Below are 16,328 nucleotides of genomic sequence, written 5' to 3' on the forward strand. Positions count from 1 at the left end.
ATTTTCTCTACAGCCGTTTAATAAAATCGTGTGAAATTTAACGTGTATGTCACTGATATTTACATGTGCCCAGTAAACTCAACGAAAATTGTTTGGAGACTGCCAATTCAACTGTGCGATGATTTGAATTATAAAAACTGTTCGATGTCATGTCCGTTACACTGAAATTGATCATGTGCACTCAGCATTGGATGGAGTTTTCCTAACATACAGTACATGTACATGTGGCAAACATATCATGTCAATTGACAAACGTGCAGTGCGGGTGAAGAAAAATGATTTGAAATTGAGTCTTTTTTTTTTAATCAAGAAGTTTTTTTTCAGTGGTGTCATACCAGTTTGTTGTGCGCACACATCAAGTGATTGTAAGGATGTTTTTAATGTCGTAACTGTCTAATAACCTGTTAATCAGTGTTGTTTTGTGTGCTTAAGTACAGAAATGACTGTCTTCGTGCAGTTATTCCAAATTTTCAAAATCATAAGCGTCAATTCTGAGTTTGAGAGACACAAAATTTACATGTGCAATTGTACATGTACAGTTTGTACAGTGTATGTGGATGTGGCAGGTGTGGGGTAAATTTGAGTGGAATGGTTGAGTTGGATTTTTGTTACATGTACACATACATACATGTTCATGCTCTGTCGATTTCCAGCCTACAAAATGGGTGAATTGAAAATGTGTATTATGTATCACAAATTAAATCTTTCTGCGATTTGTGCCATGGATTAAAGGAAATACGCAGCACTCTCTTTGAAAATTCATGTACCTGGTACATGTGTGCTGCTTGATGTCGACTTCGACAAGAGAGGGTGGGAAATCACTAGAAATCGCCTCGGAAATATTTGCGGGATCTGTTGATCCAGCATCCCGTTAGAAGCATCGGGAGAAAGCCCCTCGGTACCCAGGGAGCATATTTGATATGTGCATCAGATAAGAATTTTTCATGGGAATACACACCGAAACTCTAAACCCCGGTGATATCGCGCCGGAAAGTTCAAGCTGTGTATGGAGATAGCGTTTCCGCGTATTTTCATCCCTTTACAATCACAGGCTGTCCAGAAGGATTTTTTCTCTCTTTCTGAAAGCTGTGGAAGCAGACGGACCCCTCGCAGAATCATGGGAGAGTACCCCTTTGGACGTTGAAGAGACATCAAGATGACCTTTGCATTTGCCAAACTTTGGCTTGGCTCAATGGATTGTCAGATGACATCCATTTTTCTTTGTCTTTATCTACGCGCTAGTACCGTACGTAGGGGGTTGCCAGCTACTTGCAATCGTACATGTACATGGAGCTGTGTCTAATGTTTCAGCACAATTTTGTACAAATTGTGCGAAGCATTTTCAACAGAACTCCAGCCTACATGTACATGTACATGCAGCATATAAATGAGACCTTGCATTAGCACTATGCCAGTCAGTTTTTCTTTGAACATGTAAACGTCTGTCAATTTCTTATTTTCAGGGCATTAAAGGAACCAGGAAGTAGAAATAGTTTTTATAAATTTTACGAAAAACCCTTGAAATTGCATCTTTGGGTTTCAATTAACTTCAATTTAAATTTTTGTTTTACAATTTTAACCCAGATTTTGACGCTTTTTTGGTTTTATGCTAATACATACTTGCATATTCATGAGCAGAAATATGATGTCATCCAAGGCACTGAATCTCAATGTTGCACTGATTTGTGCACAGAAAATTTCAAGATTTTTTTAACCACTGCTATGGCAGATCTTATTTTCTTTGGCAATTTATTGCTTTGTAAAATATGGCAATAATCCAGCAAAATTCCTTTTCACAGAAATGTTCCCAGATAGCAAATTTGGGATTCACAATTTGAACATGAAAACATGCAACCTGAACCATGTCTTCCTGGATTTACATCAAAGCAAAAGCGCCCTCACTCATCCAGAAATCATGTCTTCATACATGGAAGATGAATACAGAAATACACAAAAAATGGTTCTAAGAAAAATTTGTTTCCTTGTTCGTTTAAAGGCTTCTGGTTACCAGGTGCATGCACTCAATCGCATACAAGGAAATTTAACTTGTACATTTTTCAATTCGTTAAGCAACCGTTTGATGTACATGGAGCATTCAGTGATGTGCAGCAAACCTGTCTTGTTTTACGACAACAATGACGGGAACAAGGCATTAGCCAATTAAACGTTTAAACATGTTTACTGTTCACAAATGTACGGTACCAGTACATGTACATTTGAATACCTCATTATAGGAAAGGACCAACTTCACCATTTTGGCGGAGGAGAGTTAATTGATTTCTTTTGCAATGCGTTAAAAAATTATTCATTTTTTTCTTTTGAACTAAAAAAGGTTTTGTTGGAATTGGGCCCTATTTTCAATTAGGTACATATAGATGTATTCAATTGTAAATACAGTGTACGTTCTGGTATGTCAGATTATATTTACATGTATTTTCAGTCCTCAGTGTTTGAATGTCCCATTGCTTGCAACCTGTCGCAGAGCCCCTTGTCTGGAGCAGATCTTTCGAAATCAGATTAACAAATTTATTCATTTTAAGTGTTTCTGCATTTGGCATCACTGTGGTAGCTTCCGGCAGCATTCGTCAGTCAAGATTGAGGATTTATTTGTCACGCTGTTGGTTGGTACCAGTGTTGTGTACGTGCATTAGCATTGCGTTAATGAACTCCTCAGTCTTCATGCAACCACCTTTGCATTTTTAAACAGTGCCAGGTTTGTTTCCAGGGCGACTCGGAGTTACGTGTACATGTAGTTGTCATCGCCATTGTTGGGTCATAGCCTGTCTTTTCACATGTACCTGTACATGTGTATGAGGAGAATGTTAAGACAAGGTCAGGGGAACTTGTCTCAGTTGACACACGTTTCCACTTCAAATGCTGTGCCGTTGCCCAGGGACCCAATCGAACATGATTGGACATTCGCAGCAAATTCTTGAATGTTGAAGTGTGCTATTGAGCGGAGGGCTACCTTGAAAAACCACACAGAGAGTGTCGTGGCTCATGGCGATGCCGTCAAATTGAGTTGGGGCCACTCACTCAGATAAAAAAAGGGGGCAGGCCCCTCGCTGTTGCTCTCGCCTGCTCGGAAGTTAATCAATACCCATTAGCCAACAAGCATGGCCCATGGTTTAACATGCCTTGGCACTCTTTATTGCCGTAAAAATTTAAAACGTGTCATCAGTGAATTACACAAGTGGCATTTCACAGATCTGTTGTATCCCTGTCTTTGTGGCAGCGACATACTTGTGGGTTCTGGGGATATTTGAAACAAAAGAAGAGTTTTTCACTTCTAGCCCAGAGTCATAGGGTGTTTCCTGTCTGTATAAAATTTTGATACTTTTTTTAAAAAGTTTTTGAAGTATTAATGACAGAAAAATTGACAAATACTTTTACCTTTACCTGTTCAAGGTATTATTGACTAGTCTCTGTTTACTCCATTGTAACAAGAAACAAGACTTTGAAGGCACATCATAATGGAGAATCGTCTTAAAAATTTGTCTCCTAAGGTAGTCTGTGCATTTTCATCAATTGATGACAGTGATTTGAATTTTCGTCAAAAATGTGATGGAGGTAATGACATAGTGATTGAAAAATCCATCTAAGAAGCAGACAGATTGCTTCACACTCGGACCGAAATATGGATCAAAATTTGAATGTACAAGTAAAACTCTGTCTCCTTGGTGAATGTTGTTTTGATGCCACAAAGCCTACAGCCATCTTTAGGTGTTCTTGAGTTTCACCTGTTTTCTTGAAATACTGTAGCTGATAACTGATATTCAGTCCTGCAAATTGTGGAAAAAGAGACAGTGTCAGTCTCTTTTATATTACATACGGGTACATGTCATGTCACTGGAAATCACCCATGTGGTTTTCATCACCAAATTTTGAAGACGATATTAATCGTCAGAATTTGTTTGATCATCAAGTCTCTAGCTTCTACATGTAAAATCACATGACCCCCTCCAGACCTCCCTTTACATGTATGTTGAATAGTCTGCACGGTCCGGAAAATTTCAAGTACCATCGGACCCAGACTGGCAAACAGACGGCACCCTTCAGCCCTCACATCCCTGGATATGGAAGTTCTCATTTGGTCCTTCTTGTCACGGTACTCTGACTTTCATGGCAGGGAGAGAGAAGATTGATGCATGCATGTAGACATTATACAGTAATTGGGCTCCCATGATGCATGTTGCCCAATTGAGAATACACAGAAACCTTTTATAATGTTAAACACTGGCCTCAAAAGAGCGGAGGTTCTTCCCTCAAATATGAAACTACAGTGTACCATAAAACACAACACAGGCGTTTCACAACAGTGCGCCTCCAAGAGTTTGTAACATGTTGACCAATCACAGTGCACGAAATCTGTCAACGCAGTGCGTACTTGGAAAGGGTCAACAGATTTCATGCATTGGGATTGGTCAACGCGTTGCAAACTCTTGGAGGTGCACCATTGTGAATAGCCCGTTCTGGAACCGCACGCATCAATCTGTTTACATGCAGGATCTTTTTACAACTGAAAGTAAGAAACCAGAGCTGCGGCCATGCAGGCTTGCTTGATGGACTCTCATTTGAGAAATGGATCTTGGATTACCATGGGGAGGGAAGTACATGAAGTCTTCAATTAGAACCTGGAAATCAGGTCTCTGTAATAGTCTGGTAATCAAGAAAATGCACAAGTTACAAGAAGAAAACAACCTCATTCCTTCTTAGACAGCAGAAAACATGTACATGTACAGAGTTTACACAGTAACATATCAGTGTATATCAGTGTGTTTTTGCCTGCAGCTGGGGACCCCCTATTGTTCCTCTTTTGTTTGTACTTTAACTTTTTTAGAAGACCACCCATATGTTTTGTACACAGTTGTCAATCGGGGACCCTCTGTCAATCGGGGACCTTATTGTCCACCACCCATATGTTTTGTACACAGTTGTCAATCGGGGACCCTCTGTCAATCGGGGACCTTATTGTCCTCTATTGTTCAGGGTCCCCAATTGAATGCAGAAACAAACTCGCACACCCCCCAACATTATCTGAGCCAGATTTTTATCAATCAGCAACTTCCACAGTTTTTCCTCTGGTTCCTCCAGACGTTTGAAGCAGCTTATTACTCTGCATGCGCAGTTAACAAAGGGCACGACTCCATTTCCAGCTTGGAACCTGGGAAAAAAAGATAACAATGCCGATATGGGAAATATTAGAACTAAACAAATGAGCATGGTTAAACTAAGAGCATCTGTCTACTGTAGGCTGCTCACAACGTTCCACTGGCCAACGTCCACTCATCTTATTTAAGCACTTGTGTCAATTTTCTTCCCCCCACTTTGTCAAAACCTGATCAAAGTCCCTCTTGTCTGAGCAGTCAAACCAGCAGATTAAGTCGGACGGGTTTTGTCATTGTAAAAATTGTAAAATTTGCCTTTATTTGTGGCTTTGCTACCGGTATCTCAAAAAGAATTTTGGGTTCATTTTGGTCGTTATGCTAACGCCAAAAGACCCTGGGGAAGCCATTTTGGACCTACATCTATTTCGAACCCATAATAATCAATCTAATCAGTTTAATGGGGTCGTACCAGACTATTCTAGTAGAAGCCTCACTTTCACTTTTTTTAATATCGTCTAAAATATTTAGATTTATAACAAATTTTTTTGAATTATTAAAATATTGAATGAAACATAAGCTACATGTAGCATGAGATGGTAATGCATATTTGTATTTCGTTCAATCATTGCTGCTATTGTTACTCAGGTTCCCAGACTGAAAAGGTTAACCTCACTCTCAAGTCAAGATGGCCGACACTTGAATACCATCAACTTCCATTTATTGCAAAGGGAAACACCCTTTCACAGAATCGTTTTCGTTGAGATTTTGGATGCACAGATTGAACAGAAGAACATGAACAGTGTCTTCCCTGAATGACATCACAGAGACCCCCCCAATGTCCAGAAAAACGGAGAGAGTTTTCATTGCGCTTGGATGTCACATGTACATGTATGTACCAGTACACCGGAATAGAAGATAAATTTGCTCTTGAAGAGAGTACATCTGAGAAAAGAATTGTTGCCTACATGTACCGTAGATGTCTGGGGTGTTTAATTTACGTACATTGCATCTGTGTTTGAATTATTCAGAGTACCTGCCGCCATTTCTCTAATGACTTTAAACCAGCTGAAGTACAATTACTGCTGACACTATGATGTTGTAGGTAATTGGAGCATTTATTGCAGCTCCTGTCCCTTCCCTGACACGGGCTTTTAGTGCTGTCCAGAAAAAGGCAATAAACACCTTCCGTTTGTTTGGATAATTCAGTGTATTAAGTCAGAGAGCACATCGCAGTCGTCACACTCTGTCGTCTCAATGGCCATTCTATCTCTGAGTCGATATAAATTTATACAAAACCAACAAATCAACCATGACAAAAAACACGTATCTGCTTCCTACATGTTCATGTACATGTGTCAATGATGCCGATGTACATGTATATATGCCATCTTTTTAGGAATTTTTTTTTTCCTGCTAAAGATAAGCAGTATTTTATGGAGAGAGAGTATTGTGAATAATTTCAAACAGCTGTCATTGGCTGTCATCGTGCGCTTTATAGTGTGCAAAGTCAACACATCATGCCAAGCCGTGCTTCATAGCAAAGTTTCCGATCGCTACTCATCTTCGGTCTGCCATGCTGAAATGCAAACCCCGCGCCACACTTCTGAGTGGGCTGAAAGCCCCTCGTCAGTCAGGTTTTCTCTCCTCTCGGCCGCCGGAGTGTGTGATTGCTCTCGAAGCCCCCGCAACGTTGAACCTTTCCAAACCCCTGTTGAAGTTTTCTCGGAGATATCCAGCAGTGGCCGTCTCGGCGGGAGATGGATTTGTGGAAAAACACCCGACATTTCTCGTCGCCGAAAATGGACTGTCGGGGAGCAGGCAGGAACGAAGAGGTCAATCATGGTGTCCTTAAGGATAGAGCTTTATCGGGAAAAGAGGATTGACGGATGTGAATCAAGGCTTCGTTTTTCCTTTGTAATGAACAATTTATGCACATCTTGAGATTGCTTTCTTTGCCAAGAAGTGCTGGGCGGTGGGTTGTTTTTTTCCAACCTGTTTGTGTTCTTTTAAAGCTTCTTGGCAGGACAATTGACTTTCAAGTGAGCCACCAAGAGCTTGTTGCGGGGACGCTGTTTTGTCGGTTGCAGTGTGCTGGGATTAACAAGTGAAATACTGTACAGCAGTTCCTCATCTTTTGATGCGCCACAAACATTCAGTCTAAATTCTGTTTGAAAAATGATTTTCATGTACCAGAAGGTGCAGTGTACACGGTACGGTACGTGCAACAAATTGTGTCAATTTCTACGCGCCCCTTAGTTTGACCAGACATGTATTTCACCCCACACGTATTGTTCACTCATTGGAAAGCCTCATTTGGCCAAGCATGCATATTACATTCATGTACATGTACCGGTACAGTGTATATGCTAGATACTGGTTACACTACCGGTAGTCTGGTTTCGGGGATTAAAGCAACATTTAATGCAGCATTCATTGGTACGGTGAAACCAGTACATACACTGTGGTAGACTGTAGTGGACTGCCTATGGACCACTGGCAGCGGAAGCAAGGGGGGGCAGGGTGACCAGTTGCCTCCCTACTTTTTCGACTACGGGGCATTCCCCCCCCCTCACACACATTTTGCAGGGCCTAGGCTATATAATGGGGTGGGGGCTCAGTGGATAGGCCTATTAATGCTGATGCCCGATAGTCTAACAACTTCTCCCCTTTGAAAATCATTCTGCCGCCGCTGCAGTGGACTCGGTCCTGTGCCAGTTAGTCAGGCAAGTTTACTGTGATACGGTGTGTGTGTTGCCTTATGGAGACAAAAGAGCAGTACGAATAAAGTGTCTTGCCTATGGACATTGGCTGATGTATACTTTCGCATGTATTCCTCTGCAGAGACATTTGGCTGTTACCAGCTGCTTAGAATTGAAAATTTATAGTAAATTTGCAAGGGTTGCGTCTTTTGCCAAGGTTGTAAGAAGTGTTGAAGATGAACACGTATGTATCCATGTACATGTACTGTATACCGGTACATATGTAAGCCCAGTACTCTGCGAGAGCTTGAGACTCAAGACGTCTATATAGAAAAATGCCATCAAGATTCAGATTTAGGTCCATGTGTACTGTGTGTACAATGTACACGTACTTGTTCCACAGTGGCAGGGTGAGATTTGTCAGGCTTTTTCCTGATTTCAGGATTTTTGTCGTCAAGTTTTTCAGGATTTGGAGATTTTTCCAAACAGTCTCTTCAAAATCTGTAAAACCACGGTTTACCATTATGGTGTTTTTACATGTAAAAGTTGACATGGAACACTAGAAGACTGTATTTCAAGGGGTACATCTACCTTTACACCAACACAAATCATAGACCCTGATTACTTCGTAGATATTTCGATTTCCTCCAATCTCACCCCTGCAATAGGGAGACGCCATCAAAGTAGATTTCCTTGTACATGTATTAACCCTAACCCTACATAATACTACAAATTACTATTTGTAGTAAAATGTAGTACTCAGCACTGTCGCTTGTCAGAGGACATGACTTTATTGTTCTGTGAAGCCATAAGATACAATAGATAAGACAATGTACCATACAGTGCTGTGGCACTATGAATGCATGGCTTTATTGTTCTCTGTACAAGTAACAATGGAAGTAACCTAGCCAGAAGTAGTAATCTGTAGCGTTAGGTCCTTCAGGCTCAGACTATTACTTAGTATTTTGTAGTACTGTGTCGTGTAAGCCAAACAATATGCTTGGCGGTTAGGGTTAAGAAAAGACAGTACTGTTTAGTAACAACATGATAGGCTGTATTTAAGCTGCAAGCCGGTTTAATATCCCGAGGATAAACTGACTTTTTAATGCAAAGTTTCCACACAAAACAGAGCGATAAACATGACATGCATGAGGCTTCGGAAGAAAAATTGGTGAACAACCTTTGACCTTGCATTTAACAAGTTTGTCCAATGAGGGCGCGCAAACAATAACTTGGCTACTACAAGTGCATACATACAATGGTTCCCCTCCAGTCTTGGCTGTATTTCACCTTTTTTTTTTTAATTGTTTAATTTCATGATAATCTGTACAGATTAACTTTCTGAGTATGCATTATTTCATGCACCGGGATAATCGACCGGCTGTCTAAATTTCTATTCTTTCATTTTGTCTGTAGTTTATTCGGACTTGTTGTTCAGAGATGTCGCGACCTCGGCTTGCCCCTTTGTTATTTGCTCATCCCTCCAGGGCCTCATGCGGCCCTCGGCAATCTGCGTCTGGTTCAGCAAATTTGCGCACCTGTATTCAGTTTCAGTCCAGAGACGTAATGCCAACAAAACTGGGGAGGTATTTTTTGGTGCTGTTTGCTGTCTGTTTCGTTCCAGAGATTTTGTATTTGGCTGGTGAAAGAGTCTAGTGCATTGCCAACAAGGTGCATTGTACATACACAGATACTAGTCCATGTACATTCACATGAACACTTAGATCTTGCTCTTGTGGGCATGTCGTTAACATCCTTAAAATAGGTCTAGAAGGCAAACAGACAAATTTGGTTGGAGTTTGCCGATCTGAGCTGCAGACTGTGCATGCAGACGTTCCTGGCCCAAGCAGCCAGGATTCTCTGCACGTTTGCTGGAATACGCTGGATAACTAATGTCGATTTCGGCGCGTTGCCTGGAGAAGATTTGGAAGGGTTCGGCCGAGTTTGTCGGCCACCTTCTCTTGGCTGTCAACATTCAGTTTTGAGACAAGTAAGTTCAACGGCATGAATTAATGCATTGAACAGGTGATTATAAACCACGCTGAGGGAGCACATAAAGATACAGACTTACGGTATTCATCTGTGCCTGTAAGGCTGTCATGTAATTATTTTTTCACATGGTTTTTGTTCAAACCGATATAAATTCCTGTTTCAGTTGATTCCCAATATTTCTGAGAGTACGTTTAATACATGTACACGGTACGCTGTAGGATGGTTCCTGTGTAAAGGAAAAAAAAACACTCGGTACAAGGACTCATTTTCTTGAACTGTGAACTCTCTTTTAAGCTGGATATTTGTTGCGTTCTGTGACTGTTCCTTCTGTTTTGTAACATGCACAGAATCTCTTTCGTAAGATTGAGACGTCAGCATTATGTACTGAAAGAGCACAGCAGTGTACAGTACATGTACATGTACCAGACAGTGGCTTAGGTAGGATTTTACTGGAGGGGCAAAGGGTCACCAGCATCTTATGGGAGGCACCAGCTTTCAGTGGTGGGGATCTTTGGAGGCGAGCTTTTGTTAGACTTGTTCACATTCAGTATCCATTCATTTGTTTTTCTCAGTGGGAGGCACTGGGAATTTGTGGGAAGGCACGTGCCCCCCCCTCCCCCTGGCTACACCACTGGTACCAGGACATTATCAGTCAAGATTGCTACACTGCTTTCACAATGAGAAATATCATACAGAACATGTTGTGCTCTCAGTCATGCATTATGCATTTTGATTGCATGTACATGTACATTTACATCTGTAGGCCTATGTACCGGTATGTGCGTTTAAAATGTGGAGCGCGTTTATGAGACTTAATTTTGATGTGTGCTACACAACTTCAGAAGCTCTTTAGCGCCCAATGGCTGAATGGGGGATGCCAAAAAATGTTACCAGTAATAAAAAGCTGTCAGACTTTGTCAAGTTCGCTCAAGGTGAAGCACCTTCTGGACAAACTTCTAGCTGTTTCCAGAAAAAATATTGACTCTGTCTCTGCCCGTGTTGAAAAAAGAAAAAAAAAAGTCACTTGGACTGGCCTTTGTTGAACAGCTCTTGCACTGAATAAACACGCCAATGCGGCAGTGTAAGGAGTACGGACAATTTGAGCTGAAGTCTGTGTGTATGATTGAATCAACAGTTTATCGGTTGAAAGTAAAGTGTACACGATAAAATATGCATTTTCAGCACGATTGTGAGTCGAATGGTTTTCGTTGTTAAAATGCAGCAGTTTAGAAGCAGTCAAGAAGCAGTGAGTGATAATTCCTGAATTTTGCCGGGAGATTCCCAAAATAACAGGAGGAGGACCAAATCACCAGTTTGATTTCCATTGCCTTGGAATTAACCCCCCTTTCCCCTTACACCGTTGATGATCAGTCATTTTGCTGTTGACGAGTGCTTTGCCAAACAAAATCATGGACATTCCCCAGTGTGGCATTGTCATTGAAGTTGTTTTAGATTGAAAACCCAATAAACAGCTGGAAACAAGACTACATGTAATTGCCTCTGAGCAGACCGCCCAAGTAATGGGCTGTCTTGAAGTCTCAGTGGACCAGCCTCTGCAAGTGGGTTTGATAAGAACATCATAAACAATCTGAAGGAATGGTGCCATTACTGTCATCAGCGGTTTGCCCCTCTACTCACTGACAACCTGGTGTGACAGATGTAATCCTGTCAAGTGCCAGAGAGAGGCAATTACAGTTTTCCTCTGTACATGTAGCAAGGTCTGTTAGTCATCAATAACCTCTATATCCAGTCGCAGAAGTGGAGGCCCAGACTGACCATGTACACGTGTGTTTTTGGTTTTTTTGGGGGGACAGTCACAGCTCTTGCGGGCAAAGTGTTATAGTGTAATACTGACCTATGTCACTGCGCATTCGGTAGCAATGGATCATGTTTCATGCATAATAACTGGATCGTCCATTTACTTGTACAGTGAACGAGTTCCTGGTAAACTGGGCAAAATTGATGGGTTAATTAACTGAATTAAGCCTTGGAAGTTTAGAATTTTAGAATCACTGCCAAAGTTCTCCATCATGCTTGTTGCTTCTTTTATGAACATGGACTCACAGAAGAGGACCAGCAGGTAGTGGTGGTTGCCATGTTTGGAAGCATCATCCGGTTACTATGCCAACGTAAATCTTTGAGCTCAAATGATGTAATCACTTCACTGGCACGTGAAGAAAGATTGTTTTGCTTGTGCTCAGTTAAGTGATAGAGCAAGTCAGCAAGACCTTGCTGTATGACTTCACAGGCAGATTATTACTGTCCGTTTGGATGTTCGCAAGTCAAGCTCCATAATATGCCGTGCTTGTAACAGTCATGGACCATCAACGATTCCTTCCACTTGTTGTAATTCTTTATGCATCACTTACCTTTGGAGTGGTTTTGCTCGATCAGAAATTTGGTATGGAATGTGCATCCGTGCATAGGAGGGTTTTGAGAGAGCATCAGACATTTGTTGAAACATTTACTGTACATGTACTGTACCTTGCAGGTTATACGGTATATGTACAGGAGTGAACAGCGAAACAAAAGAGGGCGTGCTTTTTGGGGTACTCACTGCATAGACGCGCCATGAGGTGTGCAAGTACATGCGCGTTTGATGCGGAGCAGGCTGAGTACGCATAACTAATTTACTCCCGCATGTGCATGTATGGTCTTTGCGGAACACGCAGAACACGTGCAAGAACTCGCTTGTAACCAGCTGTCTCTTTTTTGCCAATTGGGGGTGCAATTCAGCTCGGGGCAGACAGTGGGCATTGTGATGAGTCCATTTTTAGTGGCGCCAGCTTGCGAGTAGGCATGTTAGTGCCAGCACTTTGTTAGTTCATTGCAGTTGCTTGTACCTGTTTCGTCTTATCCTGTGCTCTGTCCGTCTCATCATGTTTTGTCTTGTCTGGTCCTGCCTTGAAATTGTAGCCTCTTTTTTTTTCAATTCTAGGTCTGCGCTTTTCCCCACAGCGCAGTGTTGGCTTTCATTCGGATCACAAGCGAATCGCCCTGAAAACGGTGGCTTGATATGCAGGTCATGAAACCTTGGCTTTTCCGTCTGGCCAGTTACCCCGTCGTTGTTGCTCCACATTGATTCTTGGGGACCTGCGGCGCATAAATTGCAACCACAGAAGCCGCGGTTTGAAATCTCAAACTGCTGGTGCTGGCTTAGCTGCTTTCGCCTTCATTTAGAAGAGGCTCCACAGAGGTGCAGCTCTGTCCGATGTGATAGGAATGCACAAGGATATGATACATGAGCACATGGGCCCCATAAGCTGGCCTCATAGAAACATCAGCCCTACATTATAGCTTCTCTGTGGGCCATGTTGCCATAGTGATTTGCATTTAGAGCGAGCTTGAAGGATTGAACTATCACTTGCATACATGTGTGATCTGAATGTACTGATGATGTTACATGTTAAGGTACAAAATGGTACATGCACAAAGGCTGTCCTGCATACTACCCATGAACAGTACCCGATCATGAACTCTAGTACTTGACCTAGATTAAACTCAGTAAAGGTCTCAACTGGACCTTGACTGCAAAGTGTTACAATCAGCCACCATTTCCAATCAGGGTTGTGGTCCATGAGTTTCTTTTTTCCCGATTTGTCAACTCCATCCCCGTGGAACTTGCAAGGGGTTCAGTCATTCAGGTGTAGGCTCTTTATCTTGTGCTCTGTGCCCAGACCCGACCACAGGACTGATACACCCGCCACTTGCTAGAGAATTCATGCCACGTTGAGTCGGCCCACATGAGCATGGGTCTCCTTGTGCTTGGTACATGTATGTCTTCTGGTGTTCCCCGATCCCCTCCCAATTTCCGCTGTCCAGTGTCTCTAATCCTGCTAATGCCTTGTATCTCAGTTTTCACCCCATTTTAAATTTCAAATTTGATGGAGACTGATACGAATACAGGCATGGATGTAGTGTGGGATGTACGTGTCTATACAGGTACATGTTTATAACCCAAGGACTCTCTCACTTGTTTTGAGTTAATGTCTCCTAGGTGATTGAGCATCTTAGCGGCACATGAACATGTTGGTTTTGTTATGTTTTTGAATAGATTTAAAGCATTTTCTGTCATTTGTGGACAGCTTTACATGCATCATGAAGATATTGCTTTGCCTTTGTGAAATGAATATTCTTTGATGTAACCACATACATGTAAAAATACAGTGTACATGTACACTGTACTGCACTATATGTACAATGTAGCACCATACATGTACATTGTTGTAACTGCTAAACTTACTGTAGCCACCAGATTTTGAAAACTGGGTGGCCACTTTAGGAGAAGAGCAAAACTTGGTGGGTTACCAAGCTACATTGTACCAGTACGTGTATATTTCCAAATACTGTAGGTCACTTGGGAGACATTTTGTGGTAAATTTTTCAACATTCGGGAGACATCGGTCTCCTAATGCTTCAACTACCAAAAGGAGGAAAATTTTGATGGTCCACATTTTGAGAGATGATAGATTAGGGTCTGAAAGGAAAACATGCAAAGTTTGGTTAAGGTGGGATTAGGGAATATTGAATTATGGGACAGTAAAGTTTGAAAAATTTTGTGCACGTTCCTATGGGAATGTCTCCCAAGTGACCCATTTTCAGTAATCTAGTGAAGTGTGACATTATACATACACTGTACATGTGTAGTGTAAATCACTGTCAACACAGGTGAGCATTTGTAATGGCACATGTTCACTGTACATGTACATGACACTGGACAATGTACATGTATGTACATGTATCTCAGTGTGACACAAATTCTCGGTAGGATCAGGATTCCAGGGTTGTGCAGTGTGCTGAGTTCTTCCTTAAGATATCCCAGAGTCCTTGGCAGGTGTCCTTCCCAATCAGTGTGTACAAAACAGGCACATTATTTGCATAACATGCAGTGCCAATCAGTATTCAAATTGGCGAAAGCAGTTTGGTAATTGTTCCGATATACGGTATGCAGGGGGTCAGCGTTGCTTCTTGCATAAATCTCTCCTTCATGATACTTGAGCGGCGTTCATCTTCGCTTCACAGTCAAGCCCGACAGAGATTGTTGACTTCATACATGTAGCAGGCTTTAATGAAGCCAAAGTCCCTGAGACATACTCAAGTCCCAGTTGAGTACAATCGGGGATGGAATTGATTAATCAATGAGGGTTACCGGCATTGTACAGGTACCGTATGTGGTACATGTAGATGGGGAATAGAAGTGTGCTATGGCCTGTAGTGTCTGCTTCAGAAATGGAGCCGATTTCAAAGTGCATGGATGTACATGTACACGTTGATATGTACATGTATGGATCAGTGATCCTCAAGTCCTCCAGGCCCTCTGATGAATATTTTTTGTGCTTTGTGGAAATTACGATGTACTTGACTCTCCCAAAAGAACTTGTTTTGTCACAGGAAGCCATTCTGTGAGGCACGTGTATACAAACATGTACACATGTATTACTGCACCCTTTTTTTACCAATATATGTAGAGAATTGTGTACATGCCCTCTGTTGTCTTTTGGATGTGCCGGTGCATGAAATGTACAGGATTTTTCCCATTAAGAAATTAACCCAAACGTTCAACGGTCAAAGTTCAAAGTCCATTCTGGTTTTGAAGGATCTGCGGCAGGATTGAGGAAGGTGAAACCCTGGCACATTTTATTTTAAATGGGCTTGATAGATGTCTGCTGAAAGTTTAATTGGAAAGAACAATACCATTGGTTCCCTGCACAGTACTGATCATGTACATACCGTATATATGTTGAAATGTGTTGACTAACTTCTCATGGTTCAATTTTGAATTTTTTAAATGATTAATTTCAGTTTTCGATTCTGATTTTTTCGTTTTGTTTCAGAGGAGGGGAGGCATATCGTTTGATCGGACGGACAAAGCGGCCATTTACGTTCGCATGCTCGGTAAGAACATTTTGTACAGTTTAAAATGTAAATTTCCAATTCTGAGGTAGAGTTCTGTTTGTATAACTTAGAAAAAAAAAGTTTGGAAAGTGCTGTGGTGTATTACTTACCGTACATTGCTGGACTCACATGGCAATGTGGGTTCAAACCAAACCCAAATCGAGGTCCATGGTACAGTACATTCCAATTGAAAGTTAACCTCAAAAGGGGAACAATTTTCACACATTTCCATCCAGGAAAATGACGATTCATTTCTAAAATTGTGAAACATTTGTCCTCCTCCCCCCTCCCCCAGTGCTCTGAAATATATTTCAGAGCACTGATCGACAAGAATTTAATACCAAATCAGTCAAATCAGTGCTCTGAAATATTTGATATTAAATTCTTAAGCACTGATTTGATATTAAATTCTTGAGCACTTATTTGATGTTAAATTCTTGAGCACTGATTTGATATTAAATTCTTGAGCACTGATTTGATGTTAAATTCTTGAGCACTGATTTGATATGAAATTCTTGAGCTCTGATTTGATATTAAATTCTTGAGCTCTGATTTGATATTAAATTCTTGGACACTGATTTGATATTAAATTCTTGAGCACTGATTTGATGTTAAATTCTTGAGCACTGATTTG

General features: G+C 41.3%; 1 protein-coding gene across 4 annotated transcripts in view; it reads left to right on the top strand.

Annotated features, from left to right (window-relative positions):
• LOC110978747 (high affinity 3',5'-cyclic-AMP phosphodiesterase 7A-like) overlaps positions 1-16,328 on the top strand; it is an 89,887-nt gene that overhangs the window by 43,538 nt on the left and 30,021 nt on the right. For all 4 annotated transcript variants that reach the window (XM_022233988.2, XM_022233993.2, XM_022233994.2 and 1 more), the window contains exon 2: positions 15,634-15,694. In XM_022233988.2, coding sequence (XP_022089680.2) covers positions 15,634-15,694 — 61 coding nt within the window. The remainder of the gene's footprint in view (positions 1-15,633; positions 15,695-16,328) is intronic.

The sequence above is a fragment of the Acanthaster planci genome, linkage group LG18 (assembly GCF_054643075.1).
Source record: "Acanthaster planci isolate LZ-2023a linkage group LG18, COTS_SCS, whole genome shotgun sequence".
Taxonomy (NCBI): domain Eukaryota; kingdom Metazoa; phylum Echinodermata; class Asteroidea; order Valvatida; family Acanthasteridae; genus Acanthaster; species Acanthaster planci.